Raw genomic sequence first — 26133 nt, forward strand, 5'->3', positions numbered from 1 at the left:
TTATCAGAACAGTCTTTAAGAACTGGACTCACGAGTGACGCAGCGGTCTAAGGCACTGCATCTCAGTGCAAGAGGTGTCACTACAGTCCCTGGTTCGAATCCAGGCTGTATCACATCCGGCTGTGATTGGGAGTCCCATAGGGCGACGCACCATTGGCCCAGTGTCGTCTGAGGTAGGCCGTCATTGTACATAAGAATTTGTTCTTAACTGACTTGCCTAGTTAAATAAAGGTTAAAATAAACCAGGGGAGTGTTTTGTCTGGAAAGGGATGGATGCAGCCAGTTGTACAAATCCTGGATTATATTTCTGGTATTTCTGTCCTGTATATAGGCCCACAATACGCGATCCAACATTACTTCTTTTGTGTGACCAGAGATATACCGTTATGACTTGAAGCATAGACACCATTTTCATAGGTTCAACTTTCATTACTTTTTCCCCAATGAAATTGTATAAGTTCTGTTAACTTAGTCATTCACTTTATTGTCACATGTCCCTAAACTTGAATTTGATTTAGTGCCGATATTTCCAAAGATCCACTTAGTTTCACAACCCTAGTGGTTAAAACGACACTACGGAGGGTAGTATATACAGCCCAGTACATCACTGGGGCCAAGCTTCCTGCCATCCAGGACCTCTATACCAGGCGGTGTCAAAGCATGGCCCTAAAAATAGCCAAAGACTCCAGCCACCCTATAGTCATAGACTGTTCTCTCTGCTACCGCATAGCAAGCGGTACCGGAGTGCCAAGTCTAGGTCCAAGAGGCTTCTAAACAGCTTCTTCCCCCAAGCCATGAGACTGCTGAACAGTATGAAATGGGCTACCCAGACTATTTACATTGACCCCCACCTCCCCCTTTTACCTTGCTGCTACTCGCTGTTTATTATCGATGCACAGTCACTTTACCCCTACCTATATGTACATATTACCTCAATTACCTACTAACTTGTACCCCCGCACATTGACTTGGTACTGGTACCCCCTGTATATTGCTTTCAATGAAAATGACAGATCTATAACTCACATTTCTCTGTGGATTTGGTTGTGTCACCCAACAAGTGACATATTACAGCTTTAAGGCAGGATGTGAATGAGTGTCTGCAATGATCCACGATGCTTAATCTGATATGGTCTACACTTGTCTAGGCAGCCCCAGACCTCCACCCTCCTCATCGGTCTCTGTTGACAGGCAGCCCCAGACCTCCACCCTCCTCATCGGTCTCTGTTGACAGGCAGCCCCAGACCTCCACCCTCCTCATCGGTCTCTGTTGACAGGTAGCCCCAGACCTCCACCCTCCTCATCGGTCTCTGTTGACAGGCAGCCCCAGACCTCCACCCTCCTCATCGGTCTCTGTTGACAGGCAGCCCCAGACCTCCACCCTCCTCATCGGTCTCTGTTGACAGGCAGCCCCAGACCTCCACATCGGTCTCTGTTGACAGGCAGCCCCAGACCTCCACCCTCCTCATCGGTCTCTGTTGACAGGCAGCCCCAGACCTCCACCCTCCTCATCGGTCTCTGTTGACAGGCAGCCCCAGACCTCCACCCTCCTCATCGGTCTCTGTTGACAGGCAGCCCCAGACCTCCACCTCTCCTCCACCCTCCTCATCGGTCTCTGTTGACAGGCAGCCCCAGACCTCCACCCTCCTCATCGGTCTCTGTTGACAGGCAGCCCCAGACCTCCACCCTCCTCATCGGTCTCTGTTGACAGGCAGCCCCAGACCTCCACCCTCCTCATCGGTCTCTCAGCCCCAGACCTCCACCCTCCTCTCGGTCTCTGTTGACAGGCAGCCCCAGACCTCCACCCTCCTCATCGGTCTCTGTTGACAGGCAGCCCCAGACCTCCACCCTCCTCATCGGTCTCTGTTGACAGGCAGCCCCAGACCTCCACCCTCCTCATCGGTCTCTGTTGACATCGGTCTCTGTTGACAGGCAGCCCCAGACCTCCACCCTCCTCATCGGTCTCTGTTGACAGGCAGCCCCAGACCTCCACCCTCCTCATCGGTCTCTGTTGACAGGCAGCCCCAGACCTCCACCCTCCTCATCGGTCTCTGTTGACAGGCAGCCCCAGACCTCCACCCTCCTCATCGGTCTCTGTTGACAGGCAGCCCCAGACCTCCACCCTCCTCATCGGTCTCTGTTGACAGGCAGCCCCAGACCTCCACCCTCCTCATCGGTCTCTGTTGACAGGCAGCCCCAGACCTCCACCCTCCTCATCGGTCTCTGTTGACAGGCAGCCCCAGACCTCCACCCTCCTCACCTGACCAGCCCCCCTCCACCCTCCTCATCGGTCTCTGTTGACAGGCAGCCCCAGACCTCCACCCTCCTCATCGGTCTCTGTTGACAGGCAGCCCCAGACCTCCACCCTCCTCACCTCCAGCCCCAGACCTCCACCCTCCTCATCGGTCTCTGTTGACAGGCAGCCCCAGACCTCCACCCTCCTCATCGGTCTCTGTTGACAGGCAGCCCCAGACCTCCACCCTCCTCATCATCGGTCTCTGTTGACAGGCAGCCCCAGACCTCCACCCTCCTCATCGGTCTCTGTTGACAGGCAGCCCCAGACCTCCACCCTCCTCATCCTCCAGCCCCCCTCCTCATCGGTCTCTGTTGACAGGCAGCCCCAGACCTCCACCCTCCTCATCGGTCTCTGTTGACAGGCAGCCCCAGACCTCCACCCTCCTCATCGGTCTCTGTTGACAGGCAGCCCCAGACCTCCACCCTCCTCATCGGTCTCTGTTGACAGGCAGCCCCAGACCTCCACCCTCCTCATCGGTCTCTGTTGACAGGCAGCCCCAGACCTCCACCCTCCTCATCGGTCTCTGTTGACAGGCAGCCCCAGACCTCCACCCTCCTCATCGGTCTCTGTTGACAGGCAGCCCCAGACCTCCACCCTCCTCATCGGTCTCTGTTGACAGGCAGCCCCAGACCTCCACCCTCCTCATCGGTCTCTGTTGACAGGCAGCCCCAGACCTCCACCCTCCTCATCGGTCTCTGTTGACAGGCAGCCCCAGACCTCCACCCTCCTCATCGGTCTCTGTTGACAGGCAGCCCCAGACCTCCACCCTCCTCATCGGTCTCTGTTGACAGGCAGCCCCAGACCTCCACCCTCCTCATCGGTCTCTGTTGACAGGCAGCCCCAGACCTCCACCCTCCTCATCGGTCTCTGTTGACAGGCAGCCCCAGACCTCCACCCTCCTCATCGGTCTCTGTTGACAGGCAGCCCCAGACCTCCACCCTCCTCATCGGTCTCTGTTGACAGGCAGCCCCAGACCTCCACCCTCCTCATCAGTCTTTGTTGACAGGCAGACCAGGCAAGCTGTAAGGCAGGTTGGGCTGGGCAGGCTGCCATATGATTTCTTCACGGTGAAGGCCCATGAACCGGACTGAGTCTCACCAGGCTTACCTGCCTAATCTACCCTGACATAATCCTGTATCCTAATCTCCTGAATAGTGCTGCAGTCTTTTGACCCAATGAGGCCACCGTACTGTACCAGTGACGCTCAATGTGAGACTATGAGCCGGAGAATGACAGCGTGGAATGCTGCTTGTTACTAATGAATAACCCATGTGTCTCAGTCTCAAGGCAGCATCCAAGCTATTTCACTTCTCTCCAACAGCCAAGCCAGATTGAATCCTTGCCTCAGTCTCTCAGTTCTCTCTCTGCAGGTTCTTGACTGCTTGAGGCAATAGGCACACAGCAGTGCAGTCACATGTGGTTGTAATTAGTTAGTAATAGCTCTTTGCTTCACATTTTAGTGAAGATAAATACCTTTAGTGGTTATTGCATTTTCCTTCGTTTCTTGAGTTTGGTTTGTTTACTGGCTCGGCTGTTATTCTTATCCAGGTTCTATTTTCTGTTTAGTTTTGTATCGTTACCGTGATGGCGTTGAATGCTTTGTACCACTAGCTCTCTTGGGGTGAGAACATTAATGCTCCTGAGTGGCACTGCGGTCTAAGACACTGCATCTCAGTGCAAGAGGTGTCACTGCAGTCCCTGGTTCAAATCCAGGCTGCATCACATCCGTCCGTGGTTGGGAGTCCCATAGGGCGGTGCACAATTGGCCATCATTGTAAATAAGAATTTGTTCTTAACTGACTTGCCTAGTTAAATACAGGTTGATAATTCAGTTACATTTCATCCTGTTCAATTCATGTTAAAGGTCCAATGCAGCCCTTTATATCTCAATATTAAATCATTTCTGGGTCACAATTAAGGACCTTCCTGTCACTGTTTTCAATCCAAAAACAATCAGCTTTTTTAGCAAAAAAATCTATAGGACTGTCTGTTAGACTGTCTGTTAGTTAAAACTAGCTGTTATTGGCAGGGAGGTTTGGAACCCTCTTTCTTATTGGTCTATTAACTAATTTACTGCCTGAGGCAGGCCAAAACTCCATCCCACCACAACGGGCTGTGATTTCAGGAGGTCTTTTCAAACAGCTCTTACACTAAAAGGGCTTTATCAAAATGTTCACAGTATTATTCCAAGCTCCTAGTGTGGAAATAGATATAAAACACAGGAAATGAATCATGTTTTTGACGGCACTGGGCCTTTAACAGCCTGTGTTCATTTACAAACAGTTGTGCAGTATTGCTGCTCAAACGGTTTCCTGTGTGCTGACTGCTACCTCCGTCCTCTCAACGAGCTGTGAAACAAACACAATGGGGAAAACAGGCCTGACTGCATCAAGGCCTTTCCAGGTTAACATAATGGGAAAACAGGCCTGACTGCATCAAGGCCTTTCCAGGTTAACATAAAGGGGAAAACAGGCCTGACTGCATCAAGGCCTTTCCAGGTTAACATAAAGGGGAAAACAGGCCTGACTGGATCAAGGCCTTTCCAGGTTAACATAATGGGGAAAACAGGCCTGACTGCATCAAGGCCTTTCCAGGTTAACATAATGGGAAAACAGGCCTGACTGCATCAAGGCCTTTCCAGGTTAACATAAAGGGGAAAACAGGCCTGACTGCATCAAGGCCTTTCCAGGTTAACATAATGGGAAAACAGGCCTGACTGCATCAAGGCCTTTCCAGGTTAACATAATGGGAAAACAGGCCTGACTGCATCAAGGCCTTTCCAGGTTAACATAAAGGGAAAACAGGCCTGACTGCATCAAGGCCTTTCCAGGTTAACATAATGGGAAAACAGGCCTGACTGCATCAAGGCCTTTCCAGGTTAACATAAAGGGGAAAACAGGCCTGACTGCATCAAGGCCTTTCCAGGTTAACATAATGGGAAAACAGGCCTGACTGCATCAAGGCCTTTCCAGGTTAACATAAAGGGGAAAACAGGCCTGACTGCATCAAGGCCTTTCCAGGTTAACATAATGGGAAAACAGGCCTGACTGCATCAAGGCCTTTCCAGGTTAACATAAAGGGGAAAACAGGCCTGACTGCATCAAGGCCTTTCCAGGTTAACATAAAGGGAAAACAGGCCTGACTGGATCAAGGCCTTTCCAGGTTAACATAATGGGAAAACAGGCCTGACTGCATCAAGGCCTTTCCAGGTTAACATAAAGGGAAAACAGGCCTGACTGGATCAAGGCCTTTCCAGGTTAACATAAAGGGGAAAACAGGCCTGACTGCATCAAGGCCTTTCCAGGTTAACATAATGGGAAAACAGGCCTGACTGCATCAAGGCCTTTCCAGGTTAACATAAAGGGAAAACAGGCCTGACTGCATCAAGGCCTTTCCAGGTTAACATAAAGGGGAAAACAGGCCTGACTGCATCAAGGCCTTTCCAGGTTAACATAAAGGGGAAAACAGGCCTGACTGCATCAAGGCCTTTCCAGGTTAACATAAAGGGGAAAACAGGCCTGACTGCATCAAGGCCTTTCCAGGTTAACATAATGGGGAAAACAGGCCTGACTGCATCAAGGCCTTTCCAGGTTAACATAATGGGGAAAACAGGCCTGACTGCATCAAGGCCTTTCCAGGCTAACACAATGGGGAAAACAGGCCTGACTGCATCAAGGCCTTTCCAGGTTAACATAAAGCGCCAGCCTCAACTAGCAGACTGGTATTCCATTTACCTTTGTCTGTGTTGTAGTTAGGCAGAAGTGAGCCTTCAGTAGCCTGATGATCTCTATAGTTACACCCTCTTCCATTGGCTCTGACTAAATCTTCCCAGGCCTGTGTGAACAAAATGATCACTTGGCCTCCCATCACAATTCACAACAGTAATTGAAAGTGAACAGACCAGATGAACTGGAAAGACATTCACCCTTCCGGGTGGCCAAAAATAACTAATTGAAAGCCACAACCTCAATAAGCCATGCCTCTGAATCTCCTCTACAATATTATTGAACAGTATTTGCATATTTGCCAGCAGTCTTTGCACAACAATAACAAATAACATTGGAACTGTTCATTGAGGTTTGTTTTGTGGACCAAATAGATGTACGAGTCAAAAATACATTCAAATATTTAGTGGCATGTAGTGGCATTTTTTTTTTTAAGTTACAAATTACCATGACTGGGATGTATTGCTGTGCAAATGACATCTAGGCCCATCTTTCAGTTAAACAATGTAATGACTTTTGCAATGGTCTATAGTGTACAAATTCTAGGGCCTGCTATGCAGATACCTAGAAGGCCAATGCAACACTTGGTAGTGAGAGTTTGCAGGCCCCCCACAGCCAAGGGCCCCAGTGCTCACACATTGCCAGCCCTGCCTGGTCCTATGCCACTGCCCTCCTCTCTTCACAGTATTCACACACATTCAGATTGAGAGTATGACAGTGGAGGATGAACTGGAACGGTGCCATTAAATCCTCAACGATCTTATGGATTTGATCTCTTCTGCAAATAGACAACGAAACAAGCATTAAAGATGACATGGACATCAAAAAGTGGAATCTGATTATTTGAATATGTTTTAAAGGGAATCAGATGTGCTTGGTTGTAGGCTGGGCTGTTGCTAGGGGAAGCAGTGTTGTTATGGTCAGAGTGAGGGTGGGTGTGTCCTCACCAGTGCCCAGACAGAAATGCTGGCTCATCCACAGCCTCTCTCAGTAATAAAACGACATAGGGAACACTCCCCTCTTGTGGCTGCTGCTGGTCCTGCGTTTTTCAGAATCACTTTAATTCTTGTGATTGAAGATTGTGGGAGAAGCTGTAAACGGGACGCATATGTTTCCTAAAGGCCACTTCAGTGGTGAACTAGAAAGTGAAAGCCCTTCTCATATGGTTTGGTTGTGGAATAGAGAGACAATCTTAAAGTAGTGGGTTTCTGTCCTGAATGGATCTTCTGTCTGCAGGTTCTCAGTTGAAGGTAAGACAGCCAGTGATTTGTTTAGTATTTTATTTTGGGGCCCTGATCTCAGCTTTCACTGAACGACTCGGGACCTTATTCATTTTTGACGATGCAATCATGACCTCTGATAGCTGGTCTGGAAGCTCTGTGTCACCAGACCAGTAATCAGCTGATGCCATTAAAACGTGTGTGTGTGTGTGTGTGTGTGTGTGTGTGTGTGTGTGTGTGTGTGTGTGTGTGTGTGTGTGTGTGTGTGTGTGTGTGTGTGTGTGTGTGTGTGTGTGTGTGTGTGTGTGTGTGTGTGTGTGTGTGTGTGTGTGTGTGTGTGTGTGTGTGTGTGTGTGTGTGTGTGTGTGTGTGTGTGTGTGTGTGTGAGTGAGTGGAGTAGTGCGTGAAATGACTGAAGCAAAGCTAGAAAAGACTAAAGTGGAACTAGAAACAACTGAAGTGGAACTAGAAACGACTGAAGCAGAACTAGAATAGACTGAAGCAGAACTAGAAAAGACTGATTATACATATCAAATCATTTTTGTTCTTTGTTTAGAATAATATAATAACAATAATATTGGGCGGCAGGTAGCCTCATGGTTATAGTCTTGGGCAGGAGACCGAAAGGTTACTGAATCTAATTCCCAAGCTGACGAGGTTAAACATCTGTCGTTCTGCCCCTGAACAGGGCAGTTAACCCACTTTAGGATGTCATTGTAAATAAGAATTTGTTGTTAACTGACTTGCTTAGTTAAATAAATGTTTTTTTTATTTTTTTTACAAAAATAATATCATACAGCGTATTAGAATAAGTAGATTACCTGGAACCTATACAGCAATCAGCTCAGAATCGTGTGTGTGTGTGTGTGTGTGTGTGTGTGTGTGTGTGTGTGTGTGTGTGTGTGTGTGTGTGTGTGTGTTAAGCATGGCTATTGGTCACCATGTTATTCTCTTAAACAATGAAATGAGTGATGAGATCACAGCAGCATTGATAACCAAATGCTAAAGGTTATTGAGGACGGGCAGACTTAAACGCACTCTGATCTAATTTAACTTCAAAGGCTTGTTTCAAGCTATATTAGCCAGCTAGCTGCATAGTAAACACTAACAGAAAGACAGGAACCACAGCCTCAACACCAAGCTCCCAGTCCCTCACTCCTAGCTGCTATGGTAACGCTTCCCTCTCATTTGGAACTTAGTAATGAACTATTATTTCATTAACTGTTTCCATGTCAAGTACTACTCATTTGATGGCAGCACGGCTCAATGTGTCATCTTTACCTAATGGGCTTACTGAGTTTTATGTTGAACTTCCTGCTCAGCTTGCTAACGCTAACGCTAGCAGTAATGGCAGTCATTGCAGAGATAATGATTAGAGACCATGGAATATTGTATGGTCTGCTTTGATTGGACTGTTATACATACACCCTGTTGAATGTATATTGTCTTTCACTGTCTGTGTCTTCTTCAGGCTGAGGCGAGACTGGCAGCGAAGCGGGCGGCCAGAGCAGAGGCACGGGAGATACGCATGAAGGAACTGGAGAGACAGCAGAAAGAGGTGACACACACACACCTCTGCACGGTGGTAATATACTTGACCAAAAACCTGTTCGTCTTCCATACTAACAACATGTCTTAACCTACTGTCTTTTTATTGTCCTGCCTTCTCTTCTCCGTGGCGTCCTGCTCCTTCTGTCCACCATGTTGTTTTAGATGTATCAAAGCCAGAAGGTAGGCCTCCATTTTGTTTTAGGTGTATCAAAGCTAGAAGGTAGGCCTCCTTGCTTCACATTTTCTCATTTTCTCTTTCCTGTTCATGTTTCACTCCTATTGGCATCTGAATGCTAACTGTCGTTGTCAGATCAAAGATCAATGAATGTATCTTTCAAATCCCTTGACCTAAATCAAATCACTCGCTGTGTGTATCTTTTGTCAAACATGTAGGATCATTTGGGTTCAGCACTGTTAAAAAACAAGTCGCTTTTACCTCTCCATTTCCTTGTCTCTCCTTTCTAATGTCTTCCTTCCTCTGGTCTCCTCTTCCTGCCCTCTCCTCTCCGCCCCCAGAAATACTATGGTCTGGACAACAAATGGGGCCACATTGAGCAGTGGATGGTAGGACGTGTACTGCAGTATAAGATCCCTGCTAGTTTCTGTTAGACTGCTGTGATTGCATGATGCCTCTGATAATATAATATCTACTGTCTGTTGAAACAGCTCACTGCACACTGATAATATAATATATACTGTCTGTTGAAACAGCTCACTGCACACTGATAATATAATATATACTGTCTGTTGAAACAGCTCACTGCACACTGGTAATATAATATATACTGTCTGTTGAAACAGCTCACTGCACACTGATAATATAATATATACTGTCTGTTGAAACAGCTCACTGCACACTGGTAATATAATATATACTGTCTGTTGAAACAGCTCACTGCACACTGATAATATAATATATACTGTCTGTTGAAACAGCTCACTGCACACTGGTAATATAATATATACTGTCTGTTGAAACAGCTCACTGCACACTGGTAATATAATATATACTGTCTGTTGAAACAGCTCACTGCACACTGATAATATAATATATACTGTCTGTTGAAACAGCTCACTGCACACTGATAATATAATATATACTGTCTGTTGAAACAGCTCACTGCACACTGATAATATAATATATACTGTCTGTTGAAACAGCTCACTGCACACTGGTAATATAATATATACTGTCTGTTGAAACAGCTCACTGCACACTGATAATATAATATATACTGTCTGTTGAAACAGCTCACTGCACACTGGTAATATAATATATACTGTCTGTTGAAACAGCTCACTGCACACTGATAATATAATATATACTGTCTGTTGAAACAGCTCACTGCACACTGGTAATATAATATATACTGTCTGTTGAAACAGCTCACTGCACACTGATAATATAATATATACTGTCTGTTGAAACAGCTCACTGCACACTGGTAATATAATATATACTGTCTGTTGAAACAGCTCACTGCACACTGATAATATAATATATACTGTCTGTTGAAACAGCTCACTGCACACTGGTAATATAATATATACTGTCTGTTGAAACAGCTCACTGCACACTGATAATATAATATATACTGTCTGTTGAAACAGCTCACTGCACACTGATAATATAATATATACTGTCTGTTGAAACAGCTCACTGCACACTGATAATATAATATATACTGTCTGTTGAAACAGCTCACTGCACACTGATAATATAATATAATATATACTGTCTGTTGAAACAGCTCACTGCACACTGATAATATAATATATACTGTCTGTTGAAACAGCTCACTGCACACTGATAATATAATATATACTGTCTGTTGAAACAGCTCACTGCACACTGATAATATAATATATACTGTCTGTTGAAACAGCTCACTGCACACTGATAATATAATATATACTGTCTGTTGAAACAGCTCACTGCACACTGATAATATAATATATACTGTCTGTTGAAACAGCTCACTGCACACTGATAATATAATATATACTGTCTGTTGAAACAGCTCACTGCACACTGATAATATAATATATACTGTCTGTTGAAACAGCTCACTGCACACTGATAATATAATATATACTGTCTGTTGAAACAGCTCACTGCACACTGATAATATAATATATACTGTCTGTTGAAACAGCTCACTGCACACTGGTAATATAATATATACTGTCTGTTGAAACAGCTCACTGATAATATAATATATACTGTCTGTTGAAACAGCTCACTGCACACTGGTAATATAATATATACTGTCTGTTGAAACAGCTCACTGCACACTGATAATATAATATATACTGTCTGTTGAAACAGCTCACTGCACACTGATAATATAATATATACTGTCTGTTGAAACAGCTCACTGCACACTGATAATATAATATATACTGTCTGTTGAAACAGCTCACTGCACACTGATAATATAATATATACTGTCTGTTGAAACAGCTCACTGCAAACCCTAGGTAGTAGTAGTGTTTGCACTGTGTACAGTGGAAGTGTTTAGTAAATGTGAGGCATGCACAGTGTTGAACACAACACCCCCTGTGTTGTGCAATATATGTGTTTAGTATTCTCTATTTCAATGTCCCATCCTGTTGATAATATCACAGTTGTCCTGGATACAGCTGGACCTAGTAGGTTGGCATGTGTATGTACTCTCAGACAACACAAGGGAAGCATGTGTGCTTTTAAAGGTCTGTCGTGAACCAGGCCAGACAGGGACAGAGCTGATCCTCATTTCACTAGATCCTGTACCGCTACGGGGGTCTCCCATGCCATCTGACAGGGGTTAAACCCTTTTCACGGTACTGGGATCACCATGACAACCCACCGGGAGGATTAAACCCTCACCCCACCCCCACCACTCTCTGGGCTTGTCTAACCAGTGGCTGTCTGCCTGCATCAGAGTAGAGAGGCCAGGGAATGCATAAGTAGTGCACTGTAAATAAACGCATGCAGTGTCATGTCATGTCCAGACATGGGTTTGATTCCATTTCAATTTCAGTCAATTGGAGATGTTCTATATCCAGGTCAACTGACAGGAATGGAAATGGAAATAACCCCAGCCATGTCCCAGTGTTCCCAAAACCAATTCAGTGCAGATTGTGTTTTTGTTTGGTCTTTGTCTATAAAATCCACATCTGGTGGCAGAACCAGAACCACTTCCTTCTTGACCTTTCCTCCTGACCTCTAACCTTTAACCGGGTACTTTCTTTTCCTCTTTCCTTCCGGGCCTTCCAGGAGGAGAGTGAGAGGTACTCCTCCCGTCCTTCACGGAGACACACGTCGGTCTGTATCCTCACCCTGTCTTCTCCTCTCTACCGTTATACAGCCTGACTCCCCCTGTCTTCTCCTCTCTACCGTTATACAGCCTGACTACCCCTGTCTTCTCCTCTCTACCGTTATACAGCCTGACTCACCCTGTCTTCTCCTCTCTACCGTTATACAGCCTGACTCCCCGTCTTCTCCTCTCTACCGTTATACAGCCTGACTCCCTGTCTTCTCCTCTCTACCGTTATACAGCCTGACACCCCCTGTCTTCTCCTCTCTACCGTTATACAGCCTGACTCCCCTGTCTTCTCCTCTCTACCGTTATACAGCCTGACTCCCCTGTCTTCTCCTCTCTACCGTTATACAGCCTGACTCCCCCCGTCTTCTCCTCTCTACCGTTATACAGCCTGACTCCCCCTGTCTTCTCCTCTCTACCGTTATACAGCCTGACTCCCCCTGTCTTCTCCTCTCTACCGTTATACAGCCTGACTCCCCTGTCTTCTCCTCTCTACCGTTATACGGCCTGACTCCCTGTCTTCTCCTCTCTACCGTTATACAGCCTGACACCCCCTGTCTTCTCCTCTCTACCGTTATACAGCCTGACACCCCCTGTCTTCTCCTCTCTACCGTTATACAGCCTGACACCCCCTGTCTTCTCCTCTCTACCGTTATACAGCCTGACACCCCCTGTCTTCTCCTCTCTACCGTTATACTGCCTGACTCCCCCTGTCTTCTCCTCTCTACCGTTATACAGCCTGACTCCCCTGTCTTCTCCTCTCTACCGTTATACAGCCTGACTCCCCTGTCTTCTCCTCTCTACCGTTATACAGCCTGACTCCCCCGTCTTCTGCTCTCTGACGGCCTGACTCCCCCTGTCTTCTCCTCTCTACCGTTATACAACCTGCCTGACTCTCCCTGTCTTCTCCTCTACCGTTATACAGCCTATCTCCCCCTGTCTTCTCCTCTTTACCGTTATACAACCTGCCTGACTCCCCCTGTTTTCTCCTCTCTACCGTTATACAGCCTGACACACCCTGTCTTCTCCTCTCTACCGTTATACAGCCTGACACCCCTGTCTTCTCCTCTCTACCGTTATACAGCCTGACACCCCCTGTCTTCTCCTCTCTACCGTTATACAGCCTGACTCCCCCGTCTTCTGCTCTCTACCGTTATACAGCCTGACACCCCCTGTCTTCTCCTCTCTACCGTTATACAGCCTGACTACCCCCTGTCTTCTCCTCTCTACCGTTATACAGCCTGACTCCCCCTGTCTTCTCCTCTCTACCGTTATACAGCCTGACTCCCCCTGTCTTCTCCTCTCTACCGTTATACAGCCTGACACCCCCTGTCTTCTCCTCTCTACCGTTATACAGCCTGACACCCCTGTCTTCTCCTCTCTACCGTTATACTGCCTGACTCCCCCTGTCTTCTCCTCTCTACCGTTATACAACCTGCCTGACTCCCCTGTCTTCTCCTCTCTACCGTTATACAGCCTGACTCCCCCGTCTTCTCCTCTCTACCGTTATACAGCCTGACTGTCCCCTGTCTTCTCCTCTCTACCGTTATACAGCCTGACTCCCCCTGTCTTCTCCTCTCTACCGTTATACAGCCTGACACCCCCGTCTTCTCCTCTCTACCGTTATACGGCCTGACTCCCCTGTCTTCTCCTCTCTACCGTTATACAGCCTGACTACCGTTATACCCTGACTCCCCCTGTCTTCTCCTCTCTACCGTTATACTGCCTGACTCCCCCTGTCTTCTCCTCTCTACCGTTATACAGCCCTCCCTGTCTTCTCCTCTCTACCGTTATACAGCCTGACTCCCCCGTCTTCTCCTCTCTACCGTTATACACGGCCTGACTCCCCTGTCTTCTCCTCTCTACCGTTATACAACCTGCCTGACTCCCCCTGTTTTCTCCTCTCTACCGTTATACAGCCTGACACACCCTGTCTTCTCCTCTCTACCGTTATACAGCCTGACACCCCCTGTCTTCTCCTCTCTACCGTTATACAGCCTGACTCCCCCGTCTTCAGCCCTCTCTACCGTTATACAGCCTGACTCCCCGTCTTCTCCTCTCTACCGTTATACAGCCTGACACCCCCGTCTTCTCCTCTCTACCGTTATACGGCCTGACTCCCCCGTCTTCTCCTCTCTACCGTTATACGGCCTGACTCCCTGTCTTCTCCTCTCTACCGTTATACAGCCTGACTACCCCCATCTTCTCCTCTCTACCGTTATACAGCCTGACTCCCCCTGTCTTCTCCTCTCTACCGTTATACAGCCTGACTCCCCCGTCTTCTCCTCTCTACCGTTATACAGCCTGACTCCCCCGTCTTCTCCTCTCTACCGTTATACGGCCTGACTCCCCGTCTTCTCCTCTCTACCGTTATACAGCCTGACTCCCCGTCTTCTCCTCTCTACCGTTATACGGCCTGACTCCCTGTCTGTCCTCTCCTCTCTACCGTTATACAGCCTGACTCCCCGTCTTCTCCTCTCTACCGTTATACAGCCTGACTCCCCCGTCTTCTCCTCTCTACCGTTATACGGCCTGACTCCCCGTCTTCTCCTCTCTACCGTTATACGGCCTGACTCCCTGTCTTCTCCTCTCTACCGTTATACAGCCTGACTCCCCGTCTTCTCCTCTCTACCGTTATACAGCCTGACTCCCCCGTCTTCTGCTCTCTACCGTTATACGGCCTGACTCCCCCTGTCTTCTCCTCTCTACCGTTATACAGCCTGACACCCCCGGTCTTCTCCTCTCTCCCGTTATACAGCCTGACTCCCCGTCTTCTCCTCTCTACCGTTATACAGCCTGACACCCCGTCTTCTCCTCTCTACCGTTATACGGCCTGACTCCCCGTCTTCTCCTCTCTACCGTTATACGGCCTGACTCCCCGTCTTCTCCTCTCTACCGTTATACGGCCTGACTCCCCCTGTCTTCTCCTCTCTACCGTTATACAGCCTGACTACCCCCTGTCTTCTCCTCTCTACCGTTATACAGCCTGACACCCCTGTCTTCTCCTCTCTACCGTTATACAGCCTGACACCCCCTGTCTTCTCCTTTCTACCGTTATACAGCCTGACACCCCCTGTCTTCTCCTCTCTACCGTTATACAACCTGCCTGACTCCCCCCGTCTTCTCCTCTCTACCGTTATACAGCCTGACTACCCCCGTCTTCTCCTCTCTACCGTTATACAGCCTGACTCCCCGTCTTCTCCTCTCTACCGTTATACAGCCTGACTACCCCCGTCTTCTCCTCTCTACCGTTATACGGTCTGACTCCCCCCGTCTTCTCCTCTCTACCGTTATACGGCCTGACTCCCTGTCTTCTCCTCTCTACCGTTATACAGCCTGACTACCCCCATCTTCTCCTCTCTACCGTTATACAGCCTGACTCCCCCTGTCTTCTCCTCTCTACCGTTATACAGCCTGACTCCCCCGTCTTCTCCTCTCTACCGTTATACGGCCTGACTCCCTCCGTCTTCTCCTCTCTACCGTTATACGGCCTGACTCCCCCCGTCTTCTCCTCTCTACCGTTATACAGCCTGACTCCCCGTCTTCTCCTCTCTACCGTTATACGGCCTGACTCCCTGTCCTGTCCTTCCTCTCCTCTCTACCGTTATACAGCCTGACTCCCCGTCTTCTCCTCTCTACCGTTATACGGCCTGACTCCCCCTTCTCTCTCTACCGTTATACGGCCTGACTCCCCCGTCTTCTCCTCTCTACCGTTATACAGCCTGACTCCCCCCGTCTTCTCCTCTCTACCGTTATACAGCCTGACTCCCCGTCTTCTCCTCTCTACCGTTATACAGCCTGACTACCCCGTCTTCTCCTCTCTACCGTTATACAGCCTGACTCCCCGTCTTCTCCTCTCTACCGTTATACGGCCTGACTCCCCCCCGTCTTCTCCTCTCTACCGTTATACAGCCTGACTCCCCGTCTTCTCCTCTCTACCGTTATACAGCCTGACTCCCCGTCTTCTCCTCTCTACCGTTATACGGCCTGACTCCCCCGTCTTCTCCCTCCTGTTATACAGCCTGACTCCTCCCCTCTTCTCCTCTCTACCGTTATAAGGCCTGACTCCCGTCTTCTCCTCTCTACCGTTATACGGCCTGACTCCCCTGTCTTCTCCTCTCTACCGTTATACGGCCTGACTCCCTGTCTTCTCCTCTCTACCGTTATACAGCCTGACTCCCCTGTCTTCTCCTCTCTACCGTTATACAGCCTGACTCCCCCTGTCTTCTCCTCTCTACCGTTATACGGCCTGACTCCCTGTCTTCTCCTCTCTACCGTTATACGGCCTGTCTGACAAACTTGTGCTTTCTTTTCTATATGTTATTGTGTATATAACTAATGATTCTCCTCTCTAGAGGCTGCCTCTATACACAGCTCTAGGATCACTCACCCTCTCCAAATCCAAACCAGAACTGGGTTAGGATTCAAATGGGATCTTTTGGTCCGTTTAGGTCAGTGTCTAGGGGCAGCTTCTCCACCTACAGCTGAACAACCCACAATAATACACAATGATGTGTAATTGATTGAATGTTGTGTATTTATGTGTCCCTTTCCCTCCCAGATCTCACCGATGAGGAACGGATGTCGGTGGGGACCGAGGAAGCCTTAGGGTTAGTATATACCATAGAGATCCTATTAAATGACAAATTCTATGATATCTACTTCCTGCTTCTCTCTCATCTCATAGTTATAAGGCCACTCCTCCATGCCTCGTCTGTATATAGGACAGACTAAGACACCATTCAATCTGTATCGCTGCAGATGTTCTCCACCGTTTTAAAGACTGCATTCGTCCCAGCACTGCATATGTCAGCTTCATTTCATCACGCAATCTGTAATGCTTCAGCTATCCAGGCTGAATGGAGCCCTGACTTAACACACAGCTCATTGACCTCCCACTCTTCATACATGACATCAAGAATGTCCATGCCTCGTCCCAACATGGTTGTAAAGTCTTCTTCCTCCATGTGTCGTGACCTCAGAGATACTACACATGACTGATGTTAACATTCCGGGACATGTATCCGGTATCAGAGTTGGAATGTGGCCTTTGAAACATGGTTTAACCGTCTTCTTGCCTCAAAATCTGGCCGATGTTCTCTACCTTTTTAAAGGAACTCCTCCATGCCTCGTCCCAACATGGTGATGTTCTCTACCTTTTTAAAGGAACTCCTCCATGCCTCGTCCCAACATGGCGATGTTCTCTACCTTTTTAAAGGAACTCCTCCATGCCTCGTCCCAACATGGTGATGTTCTCTACCTTTTTAAAGGAACTCCTCCATGCCTCGTCCCAACATGGTGATGTTCTCTACCTTTTAACGGGAACTCCTTTTAAATGGTGAACTTTTAAAGGAACTCCTCCATGCCTCGTCCCAACATGGTGATGTTCTCTACCTTTTAAAGGAACTCCTCCATGCCTCGTCCCAACATGGTGATGTTCTCTACCTTTTTAAAGGAACTCCTCCATGCCTCGTCCCAACATGGTGATGTTCTCTACCTTTTTAGGAACTCCTCCATGCCTCGTCCCAACATGGTGATGTTCTCTCCATAAGGAACTCCTCCGTCCCAACATGGTGATGTTCTCTACCTTTTTAAAGGAACTCCTCCATGCCTCGTCCCAACATGGTGATGTTCTCTACCTTTTTAAAGGAACTCCTCCATGCCTCGTCCCAACATGGTGATGTTCTCTACCTTTTTAAAGGAACTCCTCCATGCCTCGTCCCAACATGGTGATGTTCTCTACCTTTTTAAAGGAACTCCTCCATGCCTCGTCCCAACATGGTGATGTTCTCTACCTTTTTAAAGGAACTCCTCCATGCCTCGTCCCAACATGGTGATGTTCTCTCGTCCCAACATGGTGATGTTTCTTTAAAGGAACTCCTCCATGCCTCGTCCCAACATGGTGATGTTCTCTACCTTTTTAAAGGAACTCCTCCATGCCTCGTCCCAACATGGTGATGTTCTCTACCTTTTTAAAGGAACTCCTCCATGCCTCGTCCCAACATGGTGATGTTCTCATGGTACCTTTTAAAGGAACTCCTCCATGCCTCGTCCCAACATGGTGATGTTCTCTACCTTTTAAAGGAACTCCTCCATGCCTCGTCCCAACATGGTGATGTTCTCTACCTTTTTAAAGGAACTCCTCCATGCCTCGTCCCAACATGGTGATGTTCTCTACCTTTTAAAGGAACTCCTCCATGCCTCGTCCCAACATGGTGATGTTCTCTACCTTTTGAACTCCCTGTCTCGTCCCAACATGGTGATGTTCTCTACATCTTTTAAAGGAACTCCTCCATGCCTCGTCCCAACATGGTGATGTTCTCTACCTTTTAAAGGAACTCCTCCATGCCTCGTCCCAACATGGTGATGTTCTCTACCTTTTTAAAGGAACTCCTCCATGCCTCGTTATACGGTCCCAACATGGTGATGTTCTCTACCTTTTTAAAGGAACTCCTCCATGCCTCGTCCCAACATGGTGATGTTCTCTACCTTTTTAAAGGAACTCCTCCATGCCTCGTCCCAACATGGTGATGTTCTCTACCTTTTTAAAGGAACTCCTCCATGCCTCGTCCCAACATGGTGATGTTCTCTACCTTTTTAAGGAACTCCTCCATGCCTCGTCCCAACATGGTGATGTTCTCTACCTTTTTAAAGGAACTCCTCCATGCCTCGTCCCAACATGGTGATGTTCTCTACCTTTTAAAGGAACTCCTCCATGCCTCGTCCCAACATGGTGATGTTCTCTACCTTTTTAAAGGAACTCCTCCATGCCTCACTCCCAACATGGTGATGTTCTCTACCTTTTAAAGGAACTCCTCCATGCCTCGTCCCAACATGGTGATGTTCTCTACCTTTTAAAGGAACTCCTCCATGCCTCGTCCCAACATGGTGATGTTCTCTACCTTTTAAAGGAACTCCTCCATGCCTCGTCCCAACATGGTGATGTTCTCTACCTTTTAAAGGAACTCCTCCATGCCTAAATGTCCCAACATGGTGATGTTCTCTACCTTTTTAAAGGAACTCCTCCATGCCTCGTCCCAACATGGTGATGTTCTCTACCTTTCAAAAGGAACTCCTCCATGCCTCGTCCCAACATGGTGATGTTCTCTACCTTTTTAAAGGAACTCCTCCATGCCTCGTCCCAACATGGTGATGTTCTCTACCTCTTTTAAAGGAACTCCTCCATGCCTCGTCCCAACATGGTGATGTTCTCTACTTTTTAAAGGAACTCCTCCATGCCTCGTCCCAACATGGTGATGTTCTCTACTAAAGGAACTCCTCCCCTGTCCCCATGGTGATGTTCTCTACCCAACATGGTGATGTTCTCTACCTACCTTTTTAAAGGAACTCCTCCATGCCTCGTCCCAACATGGTGATGTTCTCTACCTTTTAAAGGAACTCCTCCATGCCTCGTCCCAACATGGTGATGTTCTCTACCTTTTTAAAGGAACTCCTCCATGCCTCGTCCCAACATGGTGATGTTCTCTACCTTTTTAAAGGAACTCCTCCATGCCTCGTCCCAACATGGTGATGTTCTCTACCTTTTTAAAGGAACTCCTCCATGCCTCGTCCCAACATGGTGATGTTCTCTACCTTTTTAAAGGAACTCCTCCATGCCTCGTCCCAACATGGCGATGGGACCCCGCCTGATGTGAGAACACCACCTGTCGTGTGAAAAACACCTCTACTTAAATCTGAGGTGATGATGATGGAATCACTGACGGTGAAGATGTTCTATTAAAAAGGGGTTTTGAAGACACACAAGGTTCACACACTGAGAGCTGTGGCATTATCAAACAAACAAGACGACATGGTTTTAAGCGAGGCTCGTGGAACTAAGTTAACACTGGTACACAGACAGTTGTTATGGTAATGATACTGTAGTCTTTTGGCCAGGAAGGCATCTGCGTGGTTGAAATGGCTCATAACCCAACTAGTTATCAGCACACCCCAGACAGTGAACGTGGTTTAACAGGATGGTCTGGTTGTCGGCTGTATTGTCACCGCACTTCCCTTGTCATAATAACTGTCACTAATGAATGTCTGAAATGCCTATAGACATTAACAACATGCCTTTTTGTTTTGCTCCCTTGTCAAAGGAGTTGACACATCTTTATCTCTCTCTGTTGGGTTAATTTTCCAGAGGAATCATTTCTCTATTCTTATTTTGTTTCTCTCTTTCACTCTCCCCTCATCTTTGTGTGTGTCTCTCTCTCTCTCTCTCTCTCTCTCTCTCTTTGTCTCTCTCTCTGTCTCTCTCTCTGTCTCTGCCTCCTCCTCTCTCTCTCTCTCTCTCTCTGTGGTGTGGCATTGTAGAGAAACTTCTCATCTGATCTGTACTGCAGCTCCAACAGTCTCCCCTCACTCAGACATCAAAATTCCACTCAAAATGGCCGGGTCTGTCCCCACTCATTTATTCCTCTCTCCTTCACGTCTCATCCCTCTTTCCATTTCCCAATGCTGCTCCACCTTTTCCCCTCCCTCCCTCATTCCCTACCCACTCAACCTCTCCCTCCTTCCCTACCCACTCAACCTCTCCCTCCTTCCCTACCCACTCAACCTCTCCCTCCTTCCCTACCCACTCAACCTCTCCCTCCTTCCCTACCCACTCAACCTCTCCCAACCTCTCCCTCCTTCCCTACCCACTCAACCTCTCCCTCCTTCCCTACCCACTCAACCTCTCCCTCCTTCCCTACCCACTCACCCTCTCCTTTCCTCCTTCCCTACCCACTCACCCTTTCCTTCCCTACCCACTCACCCTCTCCTTTCATCCTTCCCTACCCACTCACCCTTTCCTTCCCTACCCACTCAACCTCTCCCTCCTTCCGTACCCACTCAACCTCTTCCTCCTTCCCTACCCAATCAACCTCTCTCTCCTTCCCTACCCACTCAACCTCTCCCTCCTTCCCTATCCACTCACCCTCTCCTTCCCTACCCACTCAACCTCTCCTTTCTTCCCTACCCACTCAACCTCTCCCTCCTTCCCTATCCACTCACCCTCTCCTTCCCTACCCACTCAACTTCTCCCTCCTTCCCTACCCACTCAACCTCTCACCCCCTCCTTCCCTACCCACTCAACCTCTCCTTTCTTCCCTACCCACTCAACCTCTCCCTCCTTCCCTATCCACTCACCCTCTCCTTCCCTACCCACTCAACCTCTCCCTCCTTCCCTATCCACTCACCCTCTCCTTCCCTACCCACTCAACCTCACCCTCCTGTTGGTTTCTTAACATGACAGAACATGAGATTCTCAAAACAGAGATCTTTTTCCAGTTGTACATACTAGATATAATCACTGTTGTTTATAACTTACAGTGCAATGTTGGATTGTTTCCCTCTCTGTCCATCTTCAGCCCTCCATGCTCTTTATTGATGGCCCACGCACCCAGAGTCACAGGGTTGGTTCCTCTTTCCTATGACCTCTGACCCTTCACCGCTTGTTTAGACAGTAGATAAATAGATAGATAGATCTGTGATGTGTCACTACTAGTGTCATTATAAGGCATGTGAGAATGGTTTGGCAGAGGGGCTAGATGTTGTCAAGACCCAAATACAGTCCTGGCCCTAAAAGTTACATTTCCAAAACACTTTGATGTGTGAAGGAGAACGTGAGACAGTAAGCTGAGTTGCAGAAGTACAGTGGTGTCTTCAGGGTGGCATGCTGTAAGACATTCTGGGATGTACAGCTGATCCTTCTGGTCCTTTTCCTGCATGATTACTGAGATGGATGTGTCTGTATACGTTCCTGTAGAAGTCTGATGTCGTGTGTGTTTGTGTTTGTGTGTGTGTGAGGTGAAGTCTGATGCAGTGTGTGTGTGTGTGTGTGTGTGTGTGTGTGTGTGTGTGTGTGTGTGTGTGTGTGTGTGTGTGTGTGTGTGTGTGTGTGATTGTGAGTTGAAGTCTGAGCCAGAGTGTGTGTGTGTGTTTGTGTGTGTGTGTGATTGTGAGTTGAAGTCTGAGCCAGAGTGTGTATGTGTGCGTGAGGTGAAGTCTGATGCCGTGTGTGTCTCTCTCTCCTATCTACAGGGCTCTGTGTGTGACGAGGCTGTGCAGAGTAGCACACGGCGCTTTAGTGGCTCCATCTCTCGCGGTGTAAGAAGCCCTGACGCCCCCTCTCTTACCCCGAGGGAGGTTGCTTGGCATGCCTCCTGTGGCAACATGGGATTGCATAGTTCAGTGGTGGTCAACCCTCCTCCTGGAGAGATACGAGCTACTGGGAATGCAGGCTTTTGTTCCAACCCTGCTCTAACACGATTCAGCTAATCAACACCCAGGTGAGCAGCTGATTAGTAGAATCAGTTGTATTGGAGCAGGTCTGGAGCAAAAGCCTGCACATCCAATAGGTTTCTGGGAAGACAGTCGGCCACCCCTGGCCATAGTCTGTCTGCATGACAGTGTTGTTAGTCTCTACTTCTATCAGGGTCAGTGGTGTCTTCTGTTTTTATCAGACTCACCAAACAAGGAACCCTTCTTTAATTTGTTGTATTCCACTAATTCCCACCCTGTCTTGTGTGTTGATGACTTTTGGAAACACAGTGCAAAGTCCTAGTGAGATTGTGTGGGGTTTTCAAGTATGTCTAGAATTGTGGTTGTTGTGACGGTTTTCAAATCCAAAGGGAGGCTTGAATAGACAGCATGCATGGAATGTATCACTGTGTTGCCCTGATGAGGGGGCCTTGCTTGGCATGCCCCATGTGCCAACGTGGAATTGCATTGTGGGGTGGACCCACCCTCCTCTTGAAGCGATACTAGCGGCAGGCTGGGTGTGCAGGCTTTTCTTCCAGCACGAAAACACCTGATTCTCTCCAGTGGGAGGGTTGGCCACCCCAGGAGAAGTCTGCATGACAGTGTCGTCACCCCACTACTTCTTTCTATTGAGGTTTCTTGTGTCTTTCCCACGTGGATTTCAGACTTCCAGAAGAAGGAATCCATGTTTTCAGTTAGCTGTATTCCACCAATAACCATCCTGAATTATCTTACAGTGCGTCTTGTGTGTCGATGACCTTTACAAACACTGTGACAAGTCACAGTTTAATTGTGACTTTGTTGCGTGGGGTTTGCAGTATGTCTAGAATGGTGGAGTCTAGAGTGGAGCGTACACGTGGAATTGTATGTGTCTGGGTTTTGATGTGTGGGAGGGTTGTCTTTGGTCTAACAGGGCCTGGTTGACTTGTCTATCAATGTATTCCCTTGTCTCTTCAGCTCTGTCTGTCCCTGCTTCAGCTCTGTCTGTCGCTGCTTCAGCTCTGTCTGTCCCTGCCTCAGCTCTGTCTGTCCCTGCTTCAGCTCTGTCAGTCCCTGTTTCAGCTCTCTGTCCCTGTTTCAGCTCTGTCTGTCCCTGTTTCAGCTCTGTCTGTCCCTGCTTCAGCTCTGTCTGTCCCTGCTTCCGCTCTGTCTGTCCCTGTTTCAGCTCTGTCTGTCCCTGCTTCCGCTCTGTCTGTCCCTGTTTCAGCTCCTGCTTCAGCTCTGTCTGTCCCTGCTTCAGCTCTGTCTGTCCCTGCTTCAGCTCTGTCTGTCCCTGCTTCAGCTCTCTCTCCCTGCTTCAGCTCTGTCTGTCCCTGTTTCAGCTCTGTCTGTCTGCTTCCGCTCTGTCTCTCCCTGCTTCCGCTCTGTCTGTCCCTGCTTCTGCTCTGTCTGTCCCTGCTTCAGCTCTGTCTCTCCCTGCATCAGCTCTGCCTGTCCCTGTTTCAGCTCTGTTTGTCCCTGCTTCAGCTCTGTCTGTCCCTGCTTCCGCTCTGTCTCTCCCTGCTTCAGCTCTGTCTCTCCCTGCTTCAGGTCTGTCTGTCCCTGTTTCAGCTCTGTTTGTCCCTGCTCTGTTTGTCCCTGCTTCCGCTCTGTCTGTCCCTGCTTCAGCTCTGTCTGTCCCTGCTTCAGCTCTGTCTGTCCCTGCTTCAGCTCTGTCTGTCCCTGTTTCAGCTCTGTCTGTCCCTGCTTCAGCTCTGTCTGTCCCTGCTTCAGCTCTGTCTGTCCCTGCTTGCTGACTGACAAACTCTGTGACTAACATCTCTCTCTCTCTCTTTTTCATTTCCTTCTCTTTTCCTATTTTATCCATCTTCTTTTTGCGCCAGCCTTCAGACTACAGTGGTTTTCTGGGCTCCAACTCTCGGGCCTCGTCCAGGGCCAGCTCTGCCCGTGCCAGCCCAGTGGTGAGCTCTCATCATTGGTCACTTCCTCTAACCCGCAGCCTTCTTTAGGCCTAGTCCTTCCATCCTTTTCTCTGTTCTCCATTCTGTTAAATGCCCACTTATTATCATGCCAATGAAGAGTGCATTGTCCAGAGAACTGAACTCTATGGTCCTGTCCTGTGTGTCCTCTGCCACAAGGTAATGCTCATAGACAGCTGACAGTGCTCAGGTCCCTTATGCCCCCTGGTGGACATTACAAAGACTGCAGCTTTGGTACAAGCAAAGAATATATGGTCCCGACCTGGGCAATGTGAGGTGGGCCTCTGTGTGGACGCATTGATGTGTGGGTGACACTGACAACTAACATGCAGCCTGGACTGGAGTGGATATGATATAACTAACTCTGTAGTGTAGAGTGGATATGATATGACTAACTCTGTAGTGTCCAGTGATATGATATGACTAACTCTGTAGTGTCCAGTGATATGATTAACTGTAGTGTCCAGTGGATATGATATTACTAACTCTGTAGTGTCCAGTGGATATAATATGAGTAAGTCTGTAGTGTCCAGTAGATATAATATGAGTAAGTCTGTAGTGTCCAGTAGATATAATATGAGTAAGTCTGTAGTGTCCAGTGGATATAATATGAGTAAGTCTGTAGTGTCCAGTAGATATAATATGAGTAAGTCTGTAGTGTCCAGTAGATATAATATGAGTAAGTCTGTAGTGTCCAGTAGATATAATATGAGTAAGTCTGTAGTGTCCAGTAGATATAATATGAGTAAGTCTGTAGTGTCCAGTGGATATAATATGAGTAAGTCTGTAGTGTCCAGTAGATATAATATGAGTAAGTCTGTAGTGTCCAGTGGATATAATATGAGTAAGTCTGTAGTGTCCAGTAGATATAATATGAGTAAGTCTGTAGTGTCCAGTAGATATAATATGAGTAAGTCTGTAGTGTCCAGTAGATATAATATGAGTAAGTCTGTAGTGTCCAGTAGATATAATATGAGTAAGTCTGTAGTGTCCAGTAGATATAATATGAGTAAGTCTGTAGTGTCCAGTGGATATAATATGAGTAAGTCTGTAGTGTCCAGTGGTTCCGTGGTTCAGAATCAGATGGTGATCCAGAGAGGGTTAAGCACGACTCTATGATGCTTGTTGTGATGCTGTGTGGATATACAGAGACGGTGTCACACCCTGGCCTTAGTATTTTGTGTTTTCTTTATTATTTTGGTCAGGCCAGGGTGTGACATGGGTATTTATGTGGTGTGTTTTGTCTAGATTTTTTTTGTAGGTCATAGGATTGTGGTTTAGTGAAGTAGTCTAGGTAAGTCTATGGCACTCTCCCTTGGTCTACCGCCCACCTGTCTACTTCCTCCCAAGTCGTATAGTCCTGACATCGCTGCTCCTGCTGCCGCTGCCTGTCACCACGCCGCTTGGTCCTGTTGTGGTGGGTGATTCTGTTACGGTTTTCCTCTGTTGAAAGACAGGAGGACCAAAATGCAGCGTAGTTATCTTTATACAGCTTTAATAAAATGTGAAAAATTAACAATATACAAAACAAGAAACGTGAAAAACCGAAACAGCCCTATCTGGTGCAACAAACACAGAGACAGGAACAAACACCCACGAAACACTCAAAGAATATGGTTGCCTAGAGTGGTTCTCAATCAGAGGCAGGTGTTTATCGTTGTCTCTGATTGGGAACCATATTTAGGCAGCCATAGACTGACCTAGACTACTTCACTAAACCACAATCCTATAACCTACAAAAAAAAAACTAGACAAAACACACCACATAAATACCCATGTCACACCCTGGCCTGACCAAAATAATAAAGAAAACACAAAATACTAAGGCCAGGGCGTGACAGACGGATACAGTATGAGCATGGCCTGGACTTC

The 26133-nt window shown here is 47.7% G+C and overlaps 1 protein-coding gene across 1 annotated transcript in view; it reads left to right on the forward strand.

The window, feature by feature from the left end:
- The first annotated feature begins 7113 nt into the window (after positions 1-7113).
- Positions 7114-26133, forward strand: part of LOC135542940 (leucine-rich repeat flightless-interacting protein 2-like) — a 30358-nt gene continuing 11338 nt past the window's right edge. The window contains exons 1-8 of the mRNA XM_064970070.1: positions 7114-7271; positions 8713-8799; positions 8955-8972; positions 9309-9356; positions 12052-12141; positions 20414-20494; positions 21451-21495; positions 24166-24243. Of these exons, the coding sequence (XP_064826142.1) occupies positions 7239-7271; positions 8713-8799; positions 8955-8972; positions 9309-9356; positions 12052-12141; positions 20414-20494; positions 21451-21495; positions 24166-24243 (480 nt within the window). The 5' untranslated portion in view covers positions 7114-7238. The remainder of the gene's footprint in view (positions 7272-8712; positions 8800-8954; positions 8973-9308; positions 9357-12051; positions 12142-20413; positions 20495-21450; positions 21496-24165; positions 24244-26133) is intronic.

Source organism: Oncorhynchus masou, chromosome 7 (genome assembly GCF_036934945.1).
Source record: "Oncorhynchus masou masou isolate Uvic2021 chromosome 7, UVic_Omas_1.1, whole genome shotgun sequence".
NCBI classification, from domain to species: Eukaryota; Metazoa; Chordata; class Actinopteri; order Salmoniformes; family Salmonidae; genus Oncorhynchus; species Oncorhynchus masou.